This window comes from Zonotrichia leucophrys, chromosome 1 (assembly GCF_028769735.1).
Source record: "Zonotrichia leucophrys gambelii isolate GWCS_2022_RI chromosome 1, RI_Zleu_2.0, whole genome shotgun sequence".
NCBI classification, from domain to species: Eukaryota; Metazoa; Chordata; class Aves; order Passeriformes; family Passerellidae; genus Zonotrichia; species Zonotrichia leucophrys.
In genome coordinates this window covers 33691188-33709594 of record NC_088169.1, presented here as the reverse complement: position 1 = coordinate 33709594, position 18407 = coordinate 33691188, and the positions used below count along the sequence as shown (strand labels likewise).

Here is an 18407-nt window from a genome sequence, read left to right as displayed (position 1 = left end):
CATTTCCTGGTGCTGAAATCCTGAGTGAAAAAGAATCTCAGTGCAGAAATTTAGGCTTAAGGTGTAGGAGAAAAAATCAGTACATGAATTTGAAAAGTTTTCATTTTTATACAAATGGCAGCTGTTAAGGATGTGATAGAGAATTTTAGCTATAGCTTTGTTTAACAGTTACCTTCATCTAGTGAGGTACTGAAATGATTCCTTGGGGTCAGTATCATCCTTGTTAATAATTCACAGAAGGGTAAAGAGCAGATTAGTGGCATTTCTTGACATCATTCTGTTGAAAGAAATTATTTTCAGAGAGACAAAAAGAGTGAAAAACAGTAATTAAAACTACTTATGAGATGGAAGGGAAAGGAGCAACTGTGTTTAGGTGTGTATATTCTACAGAAGAAAGAAAGAAAACTAGAATAGTGCTGCTTGGAAGGAGAGCTACAGGCAGTAGATGATTTTGTAATGCATCAAGCAAAGCTGTGGTCCCTTGACAGTTTTACAAAATAAGCTTTAATATTTCACACTAAATCCATTAAGTCAGTGAGAGTTCTTATTGACTTGAATGTAGCCATGTTTTCCCAAATATTTTTTGTGAAATATTTCAAAATATTTCCTTATTTTCCAAAAGAGAAAATAATAAGCTTGTAAGAAACTGGATTTTTTAGACTTTCCTTGAACTGCATTCTGACATCTATACATTAAGAATTCTTCTCTAGAATTCATTTCTAGGGAATGTTCTGCATGAGGCAAACAAAACTAAATTTTATTCTTTACTTTAAAGCTGTATGCCACTGGATATGGAGCAGGTGGTAGACTTGGAATTGGAGGAACAGAATCAGTTTCTACTCCAACTTTACTGGAATCCATTCAGCACGTGTTCATAAAGAAAGTTGCAGTGAACTCAGGAGGAAAGCACTGTTTGGCACTGTCTTTTGAAGGAGAAGTTTATTCCTGGGGTGAAGCAGAGGATGGCAAACTTGGTCATGGAAACCGAAGGCAAGTAACACTTGAAAATTTACTTTAAAAAAGTGATTAACTGGAAAATTTGCTTTAAAAAAGTGATTAATGGATACTTATAGTTGCTGTATATTAATGAATTTTTCTAGTCAAAAATAAATCCTTAGGATATTAAACTGGAGCAAAGCAGATACTCAGTGATTTTAGGTGTCCTCATTCTCATTTTAAGAGAGGACTCTCCATACCCTGGTGAATGTGAGTGGCCTATCTCAGAAGTTTTGGCCAGACAGATGTTTTCTTTTCAGCCCTTGTGATCGCCCTCGTGTGATTGAGTCTCTGAGAGGCATAGAAGTGGTTGACATTGCTGCTGGGGGAGCACACAGCGCTTGCATTACAGCTGCAGGAGACCTTTTCACATGGGGAAAGGGGCGGTATGGACGCCTCGGCCATGGAGATAGCGAGGACCAACTAAAACCTAAACTGGTAAGAAACCTTTGGAGTACTCAGCAGTCTCAGTCCAGTTAAAATCTTCTGATTTATAACTTTTTGCATTTCTGCATACAAAGAATAAAAGGGCATGTGAACATGTGGCATGTGTTTGTAAGAAATGAACAGTGGCATGTGTTTGTAAGAAATGAACAAGCTGCTGTGATTGAAAGGATAAAATGAAAGAGGACCTGCAAAACTTTGCTAGTGGTCGCCAAACAGCTTACAAGGAATTTATTTTAAAGATTTAAAGAAATATGTGAAGTTTCATGCTGCTTTGAATGATGGATTGTGCCATTTGGAATCTATTTCAAGTGGTAGCAAGGATAGGAAGGATGTGTGGTAGAAGTGATGTATGTGGGTCACCAACCTTTTACTTTCATCACTAGGTGGCATCATTTCAAAGGATGCCGACTAAATTCAGATTATGATACAAGTGCCCAAAAATTATAAACTAGCAAAAGATTACTTGAAAGTAAGATTTTTTTTTTACATACTGTATTCAGTACAAGCCCAGAGTGCCTGGAATTATTTCAACAGAATGTAGTCTTTGATAACCTTAGGTGTTTTGTATTGTTCTCCCTGACATTGAGGTAAAATATTCAACTAGTTCACCAATTAAAAGACAATAAATCATGTATTTAAAATACATAGTTAGTTTTCATTTTGCTGTTTAAAAAGAGCAAAGCTCTTAGAGTTGCCTTTATTTCCTTGTTCCTGTGCTGTTTCAGACTTGTAGTTCCAGTCGTCACCTCTCTTAGCTGAGTTTGTGATCTTTTGTGAAGCTGAATAACTGAGTATTTTAAGGTAAACAAAACTGGGTGATGTCATTGCAGGTGGAAGCTCTCCAGGGTTACCGTGTGATTGACATAGCCTGTGGCAGTGGAGATGCACAGACACTGTGCCTCACTGATGATGATACAGTCTGGTCCTGGGGTGATGGAGATTATGGAAAACTTGGGAGAGGAGGCAGTGATGGCTGTAAAGTACCCATGAAGGTATTTCTGTGTAATTTTTTCATCGCTTTAGAAACTATGATGTTGGTGGAGAATGCTGAAGACAGATTTGTCAATATGTGCAAACTTTCATCCATCCTGGAACATCAGGATTCTTCTGGTGGTTGTTAAGAGTGAACTTTGTAGACTACAATAGCAGGACTTTAAGCTTAGTGCTGACTGTTTAAGTTGCACTTGAAGGTTTTTCTTTGGAAAACATTGCTGGTGTAAATATTACTGCTAATTTTGATTTTGGTTCCAGTCAAAACATTAGGTTTTGCCAAGAAATCTTCATGTTTCCTTGTGTTAATGAATTTACAGTAGTCATAAGGTCAGTCCAGAAAGGGGTATGAATTCATTGAAAAGTAATCTTACTTTATATTAAACCCTCTCTGTGAATGCATGGTTGACTTGGAATTTCTTCACATATTATGTATGAAATCCCCATAGCCATTACATTTGAGTTCCAGCATTTGTTATGAAGGTAAACATTGCTTGTGTTTGAGAAATGTGTCTGTGACTGTGTATACCTGTGCACAGTGGATTTTAGCTCCTAAATAGAGAATCACATTTAATTACTTGGATACAGGTATCCCCATTCTGTTTCCAAATATTTCCAGCATGGTGTAACAAAGTAAAAATAGCTTGTTTGTTTTATAAGTCAGTCCCATAGGACCGATGGTAAAGCAGCATAAGGTCCTACACAGAATAAATAGGAAGGGTCTGCTGGAGATGGAAATATTTTTATTATGTCAGCAGAATCACACCCATGTCTTACAAGCTAAGGATGACTGAGTGTTAGTAGACAAAGCCTTATCATTTCTGCTGTGGATGATAGCAGAGTAACTGTGGGCAAAACATTCTAGAGCTGATTTTCAACAGTTTGTGAAATTTGAGCTTCTTTTCAGTAAATGATAGAAAGATGACAGGAGTGGACTTTTTCTAAATCATCTACATAAACATTTTAATTTGTAAATATACATATAGACATACAGTAGGTTGTTATATTTTACTTAAGGCAATTGAGTCTACAGTCTCCTCAATAAACTAATTTAATTTTAATTTGATTGTTTTTCTAGATTGATTCCCTTACAGGTCTTGGAGTGGTTAAAGTAGAGTGTGGATCACAATTTTCTGTGGCCCTTACCAAATCTGGAGCGGTGTATACATGGTGAGTGTTCTGTATTTGTTATTTTGACAGTGTTAGAAGTCACCTCATCTCTAACAGATATGATATCAGTATTACACTTCCTTCACTGTTTTGATCTTCTCTTTCAAAAATTGAGTTCCTGAGTCTTGGTTAGTAATAAATTTTCCCACTCTGGGAAACATTTTGTACTGCCATGAATGAAAAATCCAGGTATTTTTTCTTGGAAACATAAGCACAGGGTTGTCGATCCAGACACTGACCACTGCAAGATGCAAGGAGGTCAGTAGGATAAGCATGAAGTGTCATGCATGGCAGAAAGTGGTAACATAAAAAGCATTCTCATGTATTATCAAAACTGTGTCTAGCTTGTGGCTGTAGTTTGAGAATTTGATTTTAGAAATCATTGTTTTAATCTTCCTTACACCATCCCAAATTTTGTAGTTTAAACTGCTAGACTGAAATGTTTAAAAAGACTTAGCAAAATACCTTCCCAACTTGCCTCAGCTACCATGTTTGTATGACATTTAGGTATCCGTAAACTGTATGAAGTTCCAGTCTCTGAGATAGTAAATGCACTGTTTTTGCAGATAAATGCTTCTAATACTTGACTCCTTTAAGAGTTAAAAATAAAGACACCCTCTGGAAAAGTGATAAAAGGAACTAGAACTACCCAGATTAAGTAGGAACGTTGTATTGGAGCTATAAGAATCTGTACTGAGTGAGCAGAATCGCATCCATACAAAGTAGAGATGATTTATGTTGAATGTTTGGAGAATATTTTGGTATTGGACTTAAGAAGTACATCTAAAGGTCAAATGTCAGACATAGCATGTCATTACTTTTTTCCCACAGTTAAAACTCAGTTTTTAAATGTTTTCTTCTCTGTGCAGGGGCAAGGGAGATTACCATCGCTTAGGCCATGGATCTGATGACCATGTTAGAAGGCCACGCCAAGTGCAGGGACTGCAAGGAAAGAAAGTCATTGCAATTGCTACGGGGTCTTTGCACTGTGTTTGCTGCACTGAGGATGGTATAAAAATCCAATCATTTACTTAGTTCTTAGCACTGAATTTGAAAAAATTAAAACACTGTCTTTTTGTCAACTCTTGGTAGGTTGTCCTTGCTAAAAATGCTGATTCTATGTGCATGGACATATTTTGTATTTGCAGATGCTGCATATTTCTTGAGCAGCAAGCATGACATTAAAGTGATCACATAAAACTAAATTAGTGGAAATTAAAGAATTCAAGTTGCATAAACATTGATCAAACAAAAATAGAGAGCTCTGAAGGTGATTACAGAATGGTCAAGCAGTAGCATTGAATAGACTTGGCCTTTTTTGGGTCCTGTGGGTTTGTTGAAGTGTTTAACTTACCAAATGAAGCACTGCACAAACAATATTTCTTCTTGCATAGCAGGTTTAGATTGTGAATCTTCTTTGTAGGAGATTTGCTCCCACAATTAACAACTCTGCGCAATAACTGAGTGTTTTATCGGTGCTAGTGAAATATACGAGCTGAAAATGAATGTGAGTAATGAATATAGCTGCAGAAAATAAATGCCCAGGAATGAGGTTGTTACTTTTAAAGTGTTTCCCAATTATCTCGCAACAGCAAGCACCTATTTTAGTATCTTGTCTAGTAATGGAGCTTTTTATAGGATTTTTGTCTTTCACAAAATATTAAGCCTTTTTTTTTTTTCATATTGGCTTTGATTTTGCTATGAAACTGTCAAATACAGGCTGTTCCTGATGTTCTGTGCCAGAGTATGGTGCTCTACCATCTCCTCCTATTCTGGACCAGAACCTTTCAGTTATACAAACTATGAGGAAAGAAATGCATCTTATGCAGCTGCTTTGTAGAGACTCTGGATCTGACTGTGTCAATCAAGATTTACTTGCACTAGATAGTGGATTTCAGGATGGCCATCAGCCACAGAAATCTTGTTTACTGCCCAAAGCCTTATCTGGTTAAACAATTGATAAAAGGTTGTATATTAGCCTCTGGATAATAAATTATCTTTATTGATTTAGGGGAAGTGTATACATGGGGAGATAATGATGAAGGGCAGCTTGGAGATGGAACAACTAATGCCATTCAAAGACCACGCCTGGTTGCAGCACTTCAGGGTAAAAAGATCAACAGAGTAGCCTGTGGCTCAGCACATACTTTGGCTTGGTCAACCAGTAAACCTGCTAATGCTGGCAAGCTGCCTACACAGGTAATGGTTTTGGCTTATTGAATTCAGATTTTAAGCATACTTAGTGTGCTTATTGCTGACCTTTCAGTATATGTACTTCCTTTCCAAATCCTAGTATAAGCTCAGTGTGCTTTAGTTTGACTTCAAGTTTGAGCCAGTTACTTTGTTTTACTTCTGTATTTCCAAAGGACTTCGTTTTTCTAAGCTGAAAAAGCCTCTTCATTCAGTTTTTAATCCAAATGTGGAACAGTAACTCAGTTTTAAAATTGACAGGAATTTAGTACTGCCTTGCAGCTCTGAAAATGTTATGCCTTCCAAGGGAGTTCTTCGTTGCTTGCTTTATATTGAGAAGACTTGTTTTTTGAATATTCTGCATTTCAGCTATGCCTGGATGTACTGATGACAGGATGTAAAAGTATTTGTTTATGGGGAAATTGTAAGATATGGAACACCACTTGTATTCTAGCCATCATATATACATAATACTTGGTTCAGTTTAGATGGATACTATTAGTATCTTCTATAAACAACTGAACTCCATGTATGAAGTTTTAACAGTGTGAATAAGCAAATATGTGAATTTCAAATACAAGTTTACCTACAAATCTAAACATTGTTGTTCTGTTGAGTACAATAAAGTGTATAATAATTATAATTAACATTTGGATATCATTGCCTTATCATAGGTTCCTATGGAGTACAATCATCTGCAGGAAATTCCCATCATTTCATTAAGAAACAGGCTTCTGCTCCTGCATCACATTTCAGAACTCTTCTGTCCTTGCATTCCAATGTTTGATCTTGAAGGAAGACTTGATGAGACTGGTCAAGGACCCTCAGTTGGGTTTGACACATTACGGGGAATACTGATATCACAGGGAAAGGTATTGTGTCAAACTCTAAGGGAGGGGTTTGTAACTATAACAGAGAAGTGTTGTTTAAGCTGTTTCTGGAGAAAAAAGAGCTGTATAGCTCAATTTGTTCTGTAAGTTGTGTATCAGATATTTGCAATCTGGTGATGCAAACTTCTTTCTTTGTGTTCGTTCTTTGGTGTTTTTCTCAGTTCTTCATCATGGTGCTTTTGTGTGTTGATCTTGAAAATAACTTTGCACTGTAAATCTTCAGTTGGTAGTATAGCTGAATTCTTCTAGAGTATCAAGTGGGTGATATCCTGGAAAAAATGTAAGATAGTAGACAATGATCAATTCATACCTGTTTGTATTTCAGTTATCAAGTTCAGGTGACATACTAGTTGAACCAAAGCTCTGTGCAGATACAAACTTGTTTTAGACTGAGCCGAAGGTGAAAATAAAATACCTAGGAGTTCAATTCCAAGTGGTAGTGAAAGGAGGTTTTAGTAGTTAAGTCAAGTCAGTCATGAGAAAATGTAGGTAACTGTGCTAAAATACTTCAAAGCCACAACACTCATTCAGAACTTCAGACAGGATAAGCCATTAAAACCTGGTTTGCCTTCAGTATAATCATGAGGTTTGGGTCTGAATTTTCTCACTGTCACAATAATTCATCTAACTGAAAAAGAAAACATTATACAAAGAGACAGAATCTCCTGAGAGATATGTTTGAGAAGAGAATTGATGAAGTTTTCCCCTGTAGTGCTGTTCTGTGTCCTTAAATAAGACACATGGCCTGTAACTAGACGACTTAGTATCTGTTGTCTCAGGGTCTCTTTCTCTAGACTCCAGTAAAATTGTGTAGTAGAACAACAAGGCTGTGTACATACTTCACAGACCAAGGGAAGTCATCAAAACCTAAACTAGAAAGGAAATTCTTGCTGTTCTGTTCATGAGACTTTTATTTGTTAATGCTATTAATTCTAAGTCCTTACATACATAATGTTATATATAAGCATGTGCAGAAGGCGCGTTGAATCTGATTTCAAGTCTGCAGAAATGCTTCAGATGTAAGATAAAGTGGGATATCCGGCATAAATGCTCCAGAAACATTCACGAGGCATCAGAGGTTGTGATGCCATATTCATATCTAGGCAATTAAATCAAGATTACCTTCAGAGATTCTAAACACTTCAAAATCATCTTAATCTTGCTTGAAATTGACTGCAAAGTTATATCCAGATATTTAGTGTGGGAAGCTTGGATACTTGAATTTGCTTTTTAAAAAAATTATTTGTTGTTTATTTATTGCTTTCCATAGCAAGATGATCTCATATTTGGCTTTTTTGATTGCTGTTCTCTATGTTAATTAGCCTCTATATACCTACATTTTTCTGGTATGAACTAATTTATGCTTGTACTCAGCAATACATTGGTTGCTTTATAATTGTATTTGGGTGCAGTGCAACCTTTCAGGCCATGGTTTAAAGTGATACAGATTAGCACAAATAATATGATCATTGACTTGCATCTTGCATCTTCATATTCTGGTGCTTTTTTATTTCCTGAGTTGAACTATGTGTTATTCTGCAGAATATGTGTAGGGCTCTTACTTGACTTCAGTTTTGCTATTTTCTGGTTGTTTATTTTTTAGGAGGCAGCTTTCAGAAAAGTTGTGCAAGCTACTATGGTGAGAGACCGTCAGCACGGGCCAGTCGTGGAGCTCAACAGGATACAGGTATCTTCAGCTGCAGTTCTGATTCACTCTCTGTGTGTTTAGCCCACAGTGCTGGGTTGGTCAAAACCCTTTCTTTGTTTCAGCTGTTCGGTATCTGAATGCTAAAGAGTTTAATTTTTATCAGAGAATCAAGCAATAAAGAAGTGACTGCAGTTTTAAGGCTGCTTACATTCTTTTCAGTATGTTTTTATCCGTACTTCAGTTGTTTGGAGAGAGGATGGCACTTGTTGAAATGTTAAGTGAATGATTTAGGCTCTTAAGGAGCAAAGTATGTCGTGCTTGATAAAGGACTGCCTTTTCAGAGCTCACTACATTACATAGTTTAAGAGAGTAGTGATTCTGATGCTTTTTTTACCTTTCCAAATGCTCAGCTGAGTGAAGGGTAAAAAAGGAGAAAAAACTGAAGGGTGAGGGGAAAAAAAGGCAAGGCAAGAAAGCTCTTGAATATAATTAAAATTCAGGATTATAAACTCTTGTCCTTTGGTGGTCATCACATGTAGTCATATTGATTGCAGAAGTCTTTGATACAAAAAGGCTTTTTTCTTTATCATTGATGTTAGAAAATGTAATGTTGTGCCTTAGGCCAGATGTGTCTTTTTTCTATAGATACTTCTGTAACTCAGAATAGTAAAACACTGTTTTCATTTTAATGGACTGCAGCCTGATCTTAGAGTCTGCATGCATTTCTTTCCTGTTGTGGTGGGTTCTTTTTTCTTTTTTTTTTTTTCCCTTAATATGCAAAACCATTAGCATTTGTGAGGTTAGAGTGGAGAAAATGTGAAAATTTGAACTTGTTATTTTTTGTTAGTGAACAGAAATATATCCTGTTTTGGTTGGACTGTTTCTACTTCTTTACAATTTTCTGTGAACATGTTAAATTTCTTGTGCTAATGTTCTGTGACTGTGTTGCTCTAGTTTATTAGAATCTTAGAATTGCTAAGTCTTTACTTACTGAGTCCAGCTGTATGAATTGGGAAGCTGAAGAGAGTAGCAGAGATTTTTGAAATTACTTTATAAGTGTGTGAATTCAGAAAGTCCAATACACATTGCTAGTATTTTAAGCAAGAAACTAGTGATGAGTAGGTTTTGGGATAGTTTCCTAGTGTCCTCCTTTGTTAATTGAGACAGGCTTTCCCTTGCATTTCAGTTTATTGTTTAAATCTGTCTTGAAAATTCCTTATTTATCTGCACAGTGATGCCGGTTGAAATATGTCTTACAGTGGCTTTTATAATGTGCTTACTCAATAGGTAAAACGTTCCAGGAGTAAAGGAGGACTGGCTGGACCTGATGGTACAAAGTCAGTCTTTGGACAGATGTGTGCTAAAATGAGCTCCTTTAGCCCTGATAGCCTTCTGCTTCCTCATCGTGTTTGGAAAGTCAAGTTTGTTGGTAAGAAAATTCTCAACACTCCACCCCTCCTAATTGGCACTTAACTTGGCAGTTTTCTTGGGGTTAACTCTTTTGGAGAGCCTGATAGAAGGAAGAAGGGGATCCAGAAAAACAGTGTATGTGTGTGGGCAGAGGAAGGTGTTTAAAATGCTGGGAAGTAAAAAACCTTTCAAAATAATTTTATAAAACCCCTCAAGATTAATGGAAGCGTGTCTGTCATTCTCTTCAGGTTCTTGGGCAGCACTTCTGCTTACTACAAACGTTCTGCAAAATATAAACCTAATTTTTCAGCTGACTGAATTGGCAAATAATCCTGGCTAGTTATTTTTACTGGTAGGGTAGTTTTTACAATTCACCTATCACTCTGAGCTTTTTAATAAAAAATACTTTCGATTGAAGAGCCATATTGTGTATAGGCTAAATAAAACATACCTACTTTAAAATGCTACTCATGAAAAAGCAATACTATTTCTGTTCTATTTTATTGTGATTAGCATATGGCATAAAATATTTTCTACACTCTGGTTTTTTTGGCATTGTGATATGCCATATAATCTAAATGATAAGTTTTGCAGTGAACTGGAAACATCCAAATACAGAGCCAGACTTCTGGGTTTTCATATGAACGGATGCAACAGTGTAGCTTTTAGTGAACTTTTGTTTACACAGTTATCCCCAGAGAGGAAATAGAGTTTGTTTCAGTTATTTTTGAAAGAATATTTAACTTTTAGTCTTTTTTCCTCTCCAAGGTGAATCTGTGGATGATTGTGGTGGAGGGTATAGTGAATCAATAGCAGAAATGTGTGAAGAACTTCAGAATGGGCTGACCCCTCTGTTAATTGTGACTCCAAATGGAAGAGATGAATCTGGAGCAAACAGAGATTGTTTCCTGTTAAATCCTGCTGCCAAGTCACTCCTGCATATGAACATGTTTCGCTTTCTTGGTAATTTCTTAGCAACTTTGTGGCATTCTGTGTGCTTTATGTGTAGTCAGAGTATTGGGAATCTAACAAAAGCAATGGACTGTGTTTAAACTTACAGGTGTACTTCTGGGCATTGCTATCCGGACTGGCAGCCCGCTGAGCCTCAACCTGGCTGAGCCAGTGTGGAAACAGCTTGCAGGAATGAACCTCACAATTGCTGATCTCAGTGAGGTGAGAAGGAAGTTCCTGGGTAGGATATAACTTAGAGAAGACAAGCAGACTCTGGCATGAAAGTGATTGGTTTCCATGGTTTTTATGTCCTTGTATTTTGACTGGCCTTCTATATTTTGAGCCACTATAGATGGATGATTTGTACTGACTATTAAAACTGTAAATTAAGTTGTTCGAGAGTAGTTAAATAATCTGTTTGAATTCTAGAGCATTCTCAAATCTTCCTATGGGTTTGACTAGACAATCTTTGTGATTCAATTCCTACTTCCCAGTGGACCTTTCTGTAGCTGTTACTGTCTGTTGTACCCAGATGCAATAACTGATTTGAAGTAAAAGAAAGTGAGTTCAGTCTTTTACTAGTTTGTGCTCACATACTGAATTTCACAAGCTTTCAGTTTCTGCTTACTGAGCTCGGTAAATGTGGAATCAGACTTAGGTCTTCATTATGAAGAAAAGTTCCTTCTCAAATACTGTCATGTAGAAATGTACTTCCTATAAAAGCATTGAGTCATTTACTTGTCATTGAGGGGATTCCTTTTGTACCAAATCCAGTGCTGGGAGGGATGATTATGCTTTTAAGCTTTAAATCCATTTTCTTGTATGATACAGTTTCTTGGCAAATGCCCTCCAAAAAGATTGACATCTAGAATATGTGCGCTCTCCCCCATCCAACATAATGAAGCTTTTTATAAAGTACTAGGCTGTTTTATGGCTTTGAATTCAAGTTAAATGAATTGTGGTCAGACACTGGTCAAAGCTTTTGGTAAGTGACACATGATGCACTGCTGTTGGTATGCAAGAGATGCTGTTATATAGTGCTAGTAAACTGGCTTTAACTTGGGTTTCTTACTTTCAAAGGTTGATAAAGATTTTATTCCTGGGCTTATGTACATTCGAGACAATGAAGCTACTTCAGAAGAATTTGAAGCTATGAGCCTCCCATTCACTGTGCCTAATGCAAGTGGTCAGGATATTCAGTTGAGTTCCAAGTACACCCATATTACACTGGATAACAGAGCAGAATATGTGAGGCTGGCAATAAACTACAGGTTTGTTGAATAAATCATTAAAATTAGTGATATGAATATGCATTTTATTTTAAAAATATGTATCAGCTTTTAAACAATGCTACTTTAGCCTGTTATATACAAGTATATTAATATTTTCATGTGATTACAGTGTTGATTTTCTGGTTTCACTTATTTTATCCAAGGAGAAGAATCTAAAACTTAATTTTTTGGAAGCAAAATAAACAAGCAGGTTTATTTTGCCTCTAGATTTGTCCTAACTAAGCAATTTTGGCAGCCAGTTTTATTGGTGGAGTAATGTCCCAGGCGTCTAATTCTTCCTGTGGGCTAAAGAAATAGGCTTGATCAGTAAGCTCTCTCTGAAGAGAGCTTAGATCTAGTACAGCTGCATTCATACCTTTTCATATCATCAACTGCAGTCAAGGGCAGTATCAGCTGAATTTTTACTCCAAGTTGGAATGTACAAACCAAACTGTTCATTCCTTGGGTAGGACACTGATGCACGCCCCTGGGTGCCGCAGGCTGAACACCCCACAGAGATCAGTGGGGTGCTCAGTGTTTGAGAGGACTGGCCTTTAGTTGCTTATGTGGCCAGGTAGCTTATGTAGAGGAGTGCATCTCAGAAACAATCATAAGCATCTTGTCTCTGAAGCAGTGAGCCTAATGCCTACTGAAATATGTAAATTTAGGTAATTTGGATAAGAAATTGGTTCAGGCTTGTTTTATTAATCCCCCATATTCCTCTTTAGAGAGTCCTTGAGCAAGACTGTATCATCACAGTCTTATATGCTTGCTTATTAGTTCATAGTTACAGTGTCTGCCAGCAATTATGAATTACAGCCTTAGGTTTTCTTTTTTTTCCCACTGTAAGTAGTGGGAAAAATTCTTAGACCAGTTTCTGACAGAAAAGAGAGAGGTTTCATTTGGAGCTGATATTCCTTTGAAGAAATGTCTTTGCTCTCTTGCCAGTTGTGGCTGTTCTCAGAGGACCCAAGCATTTCTAAAGCATTTTACAGTTAAAAGCCCTTTTGGAGAAAGATTTAAAGGTTAAGTATCAAGTTTTTAACTATATGAAGCCCTTGAGAGGGAAAACTAGCACCTGAATAGAATCCATGTTGAAAAGTGGATGCAAAAGACCAAACTTGTCCCAACATCTTTGTTTATTTTGATGATGAATAGCCTGAGGACAGCACTTGTAAGAGATGTCTCTGCTCTGGAGGGCTCTGTAAAACATCTCAGAAATTATTTGACAGGGTAAGAAAAAAGCCAAACACAGATCATGTGTGGCATCAGAAGTAGCAAAATGTTACTTATCTGTGTCTGTCTTGAAATAAAAAAACCTGCTGTCCCCTCAGACATGCTATTTTAGTTCAGACCCTTTTTTGTTTTTATACTGTAAGATCTGTCTAGTGCTGAGAATGTTTGAAGTTAGAATTTCAAGATACAGGCGCTCTTTTTTCCAAGAGCATATTGTTCCAAATGGGATATTGTTTTGTTTTTGCCAAGTATAGCACATGAATAATGCTGGAAATAAAATATCTAAAACATTGGGAGATCTCTCCTCCATATTGAGCTTGCTGTGCAATAGGAATTGGTGTAGTAAATCAAGTATCATGTAAAAAATGTTAATGTTCTTTGGTACATAGCTGGACATTTGAGGAGAATGGTTTAAGTGGCTTTGATAAGACAGTAAAGTAATTGCTATAAATAATTGCTAGAAATGACATTCACAGAAACTCTGAAAATGTTTCTTTACAGGCTTCATGAATTTGATGAGCAAGTTGCAGCAGTTCGTGAGGGAATGGCTCGTGTTGTTCCAGTTCCTCTACTTTCACTCTTTACAGGATATGAACTGGAAACTATGGTATCAATTTCTGCTTTGTTACTTTTGACAGATTAACTTGGAGTGAGATTATTCATTCATTTGCTTTACTAATACAAACCCCACATTACATGCTGTTTACAATGATTGCTGTGTGGTTGAAAACATCAGTTCAAGGGAAGACCAGAAAATGTTTAATTGTCCTCTTGGTGCTTGTAAAATTATTTTGACATAGCTGAGCAGTAATGTAATAATTCATTATAATTACTACAGGAAGAAACAAACAAGCAAAACCAAAAAAACCTCACATGCCAGTCATCTCATTCCAGTGATCTGGAAAGTAAATCGGAGATACTTGTCCTAAATTCAGGAATATGAAAAATGTTCATTAATTTCACCTGATGGGAAGATGTGTATTTACTGTTCTTTTACTAGGAGACTACGCATGGCATCTCAAAGATTTGAATGCTCAGTTTGTCAGTGTAAAAGCTGATTAAATATTTTAAAGGAAGGGAGGGAACAAATCAGATGTAATTGATTTGATCAGACTTGTATAGCCTCTCACTGTATTTTATTTTTCAGGTATGTGGAAGCCCAGATATCCCACTTCATCTCCTGAAATCTGTAGCAACTTACAAAGGCATTGAACCAACGGCTTCCCTGATACAGTGGTTCTGGGAAGTGATGGAGTCCTTCTCCAACACGGAGCGATCACTCTTCCTGCGTTTTGTGTGGGGCAGAACGAGGCTGCCCAGGACTATTGCAGACTTCAGGGGGAGGGACTTTGTTATTCAGGTAATTCAGGTATTGTTGTCATGTAGGATGGGGAAGTTTAAAAGCTGGTAGTGGAGAAGTAGCAGCGTGGCATAACAAAGGCCTGAGTTCATGAAACTGTTCTGCAGCTTTATATTGTAGATTCAACAGTGCAGTTGAATAATGTCTATGACAGTTATATAATGTATAGAACTGTTCCTTCTCTCTTGACTTGGACAAGTGGATATTCCTTTAATTTCCCAGCTGTTTGTTTCTGTGAATTTTGATAGTTTTCCACTGTCAGGCAGCTGTTTTTCCTGGCATTTATTTAGCATTTCATTCAGTTCAGTTAATAATTTCAGCTAAATTAAGACCACACAATCTTCAAATCATTTTTTGATACTGTCTGAAGTAATAGGGTCTTTTTTAGACTTCTCCCAACCCCATATTCATAATCAAAGCAGCTCATAAATGTCTGGTTTTATTTATTGATTTAGTGGAGGGAAAATGAATTTGGCCTCTTCATGGTTCTTTTAAGAAACTTCAGCATCAGAATCAAAAAATACTACAAGGTGCTAAAAAAAAAATCGCAGTTATTATTTCAGTACTTCTTTGTGTTTTGGACAGTGAACAAAAATCAAAAATACAGTGCTTTTTTTTCTTTTTTTTTGTGAACAGGTATTGGATAAGTACAATCCTCCAGACCACTTCCTTCCTGAGTCATACACGTGCTTCTTTCTGCTGAAGCTGCCCAGGTATTCCTGTAAGCAGGTCCTGGAGGAGAAGCTGAAGTATGCCATCCACTTCTGCAAGTCCATCGACACGGATGACTACGCCCGCATTGCGCTGACGGGGGAGCCGGCGGCCGACGACAGCAGCGACGACTCTGATAATGAAGATGCAGATTCTTTTGCCTCAGATTCTACACAGGACTACTTAACAGGCCATTGAAAAGTAGCATAAGGAATAGTTGTTAAAAGCACTGAGGCAAAATGCCAAAATGACGATGAAGCCAAGGACAGTTTAGGTTTCAGAATAGAGACTATACAGTCAGAGGGATGGTAATCTTCTGAGCGTGGGGAAAGTGTGTTTGCTACTCACAGTAGGACTTAAGGATTACAGTTTAATCCATCAGCTTAAAATAAATGGCACAGTATATGGGCATTTAACATTTATTTTAAGAGCTGAAAATGGCCCCCCATAATGCTGCACTACATTTAGAACCTTTGTGTTTACTGAAGTGTTGTAAATGTTTATATAAATATGGTAGTGCAGCATCCAAAAGGCAGTGAAACCTTTAAATTGTGGGTGCAATAGTTTTTTTCATATTAAGTGTTGTGTTCTGTGCATCTTCTTGATTGTATATTGGAAATACTGTGCAACAACGGAATAGTATTATAAATATTTCAATTAACTTTACTAGAAGTTTGTTAAAAGTTTTTGAACATTGAATAAACATTATTCCTTGAAATTCTTCTATAGATAATTAAAATGGCCAATAGTTTCACCTCCACCCCTGGTTTGTATATTTTAGCTTATGCATTATTTATCTCAAATTTGATACCTTTCTGTGAACAGCATCATAATTCTTATCATGGAAAGTGTACTGTATATACTTGGTGCCATGTAAATGCAAAAGTTATAATTTCCCTCTAAATAAAAGTTCTGCCACATTAAGAACCAGGTTGTGTTTTTTTGTGGTAATGCAGCTCGGACATGGGATGAACATTGAAACAGCTCTGCTAAGAAATGTTTCTGCAATGCACAGCCTTTGACCAGACTGCTCCACCATTAGTAAGTGCCTTGCCAGAGAGATTTTGTGAGCTACAGTAAACTTGAGCAAGTCCAGATAACATCATAATTGTAGTGATTAGGTACACCTTGTTTATGCAGTTGTTCCCAAGGATGCTGTTGTCAGTAATGGTGAATTACTGGATGGTGAATGGTGAATTCTTGGACACTTGGGGAAGAAAATTGAGGAAGTGTAAGGGAGAGGTGTCATGAAGTACCTGAACATGAGGAGAAGAGGCTGATGATACTCATGTAACATTGTATCACTGAGTAAATTTAGTTACCTTACAAGGCCTTGGAACAGCACATCCAGATCATGACCCATTCCTGACCACACAGTTTATGCACTAGTTTTTCAAAATGGAAGATGATTAATGTGCCAAAGCACTAATATTTTACTTTAAAATCTATTAGTAGGTGATTTCATACCATTGCCTCTGTAATTATTAGGATAGGTATATGTGAGTATTCAACATTTTACAATTTAACATTTTACAATTATGAGTGGATTCATTATTTTTTAGTGAGTGCATTTGATTTCTGTTCCAACTAGATTAAATATTAACTGTGATCATGAGCTAAGTTTTCATGAGACAGACTTGATATTTCAGTATAGTGGTGAAACTACTGGTAGTCAGATGTCAGTGGTTTGAAATATGTTACCTTTAGAGTCCTCTGTTTAGTGCTAAAGATCTCGTGCAATAAATGCCCCTTTCCTGATCTTCTGTCTCATCAGAGGTTCCAGAACTCAGGCCTGTGCTTGGTCCTCCAAATTTTCTCTGTCTGCTGCTGAAAAATGCTCTGTCTTTTTGAGTCTCTAAGATGCAAAACTCAAAAATCTTAAATCTCTTTTATCTTAGCTGCTGAATTTAATTTCTTCTGAGGGTAAGGAATGAAGAAGTAGTACAGAAGTGCTCATGTGGTTGTCTGCTACCCCTCATCAGGCTAAAACCAGAGCCCTGTAGGCATCCAGCCCAATCAAAGAGATTCTGTAGCCAGCTTTTCAGGAGAGGGGATGAATGAGTCATGCCCAAATCTCAGTACAAGACCAAGTTCAATTGCCATTCTTGAATTTCAAGCCCTGTTTCAGAAGCATGTGGACTACTGTAACATGGAGTTTATAACTTGCTTGTAGGAAAAGAAAAACAATGTCAGGGTTTTCTATCCAAGAAAAGCAAAAAGGAAACATGCTTAAGGAAAGGAATCTGTATGCATTGCTGCATTAAATATTGTATTGTTGCATACAGTTGCATTGAACTGTAAAAGAAGTTTCTTAGGCCTTCTTCTTTGCTTTCCCATCCTAACAGAAGAGTGTCAGGCAACTTTTACACTGTGATGCTTGTGACCTGTGGCCTGACTTACAGCATTTCATAGATTATCAGGTTAGGAGGGGCTTCAAGAGTCATCTGTTCCAACCTTTATTGGCAAAAGCACAGTTTAGACAAGACAGTTAAGCATTCTGTCCAGCTGAATCTTAAAAGTGTCCATGCTGGGGCAGTCTGCCACCTCCCTGGTGAGATTACGCTGTGAAATTTTTTTCTCTTCTAATAATAATCTCAAGAATAGTTTGTACCATTATCCCTTTTCCATGTCACTCCTTGTAAAAAAAGGAGTCTCTGTCTTTGTAAGCACCTTTTCTGTACTGAAACATGTTGATAAGGTCTCCAGGCTGAACAAACCCAGTTCTTACAGCCTTTCCACATGACAGGCCTTCCAATCCTCTGATCCCCTTTGTGGTCCTTCTCTGGATCCTCTGCAGCCTGTATGCTTCTTTTTGCACAGTAGGAACTGAAACAGTGCAGTGTTCCAGGTGTGGCCTCATAAGTGCCAAGTGGGATAAAGACTACTTTTATCAGTGCTGGTGACTCCATGTTGATGTAAGCCAGTATCTGGTTTGTGTTTCTTTGCTGCAGCAGCACACAATATGTTCATTCATATTGAGCAGGAAATGTCCACCACGTGCCACACACCAACCAAGCCAGTGAACGTGTTGTGAAAGGTGAGCAGGTTTGTCAAGCATGATTTATCCTTCCTGAATCCCTGCTTGCTTTTCCCAGTCATGGGCTTCATCTGACTTGTGATAGCCTCCCAGGAGGATT

The 18407-nt window shown here is 37.3% G+C and overlaps 1 protein-coding gene across 3 annotated transcripts in view; it reads left to right on the top strand.

Moving 5' to 3' along the window:
* Positions 1–16190, top strand: part of HERC2 (HECT and RLD domain containing E3 ubiquitin protein ligase 2) — a 105169-nt gene extending 88979 nt beyond the window's left edge. For all 3 annotated transcript variants that reach the window (XM_064711388.1, XM_064711381.1, XM_064711396.1), the window contains 15 exons: positions 776–990; positions 1257–1434; positions 2274–2435; positions 3512–3603; positions 4473–4612; positions 5615–5802; positions 6468–6665; positions 8287–8370; positions 9619–9760; positions 10510–10704; positions 10802–10914; positions 11773–11963; positions 13701–13806; positions 14347–14559; positions 15196–16190. In XM_064711388.1, the coding sequence (XP_064567458.1) occupies positions 776–990; positions 1257–1434; positions 2274–2435; positions 3512–3603; positions 4473–4612; positions 5615–5802; positions 6468–6665; positions 8287–8370; positions 9619–9760; positions 10510–10704; positions 10802–10914; positions 11773–11963; positions 13701–13806; positions 14347–14559; positions 15196–15468 (2490 nt within the window). In that variant the 3' untranslated portion in view covers positions 15469–16190. The remainder of the gene's footprint in view (positions 1–775; positions 991–1256; positions 1435–2273; positions 2436–3511; positions 3604–4472; positions 4613–5614; positions 5803–6467; positions 6666–8286; positions 8371–9618; positions 9761–10509; positions 10705–10801; positions 10915–11772; positions 11964–13700; positions 13807–14346; positions 14560–15195) is intronic.
* The last annotated feature ends 2217 nt before the right edge of the window (positions 16191–18407 follow it).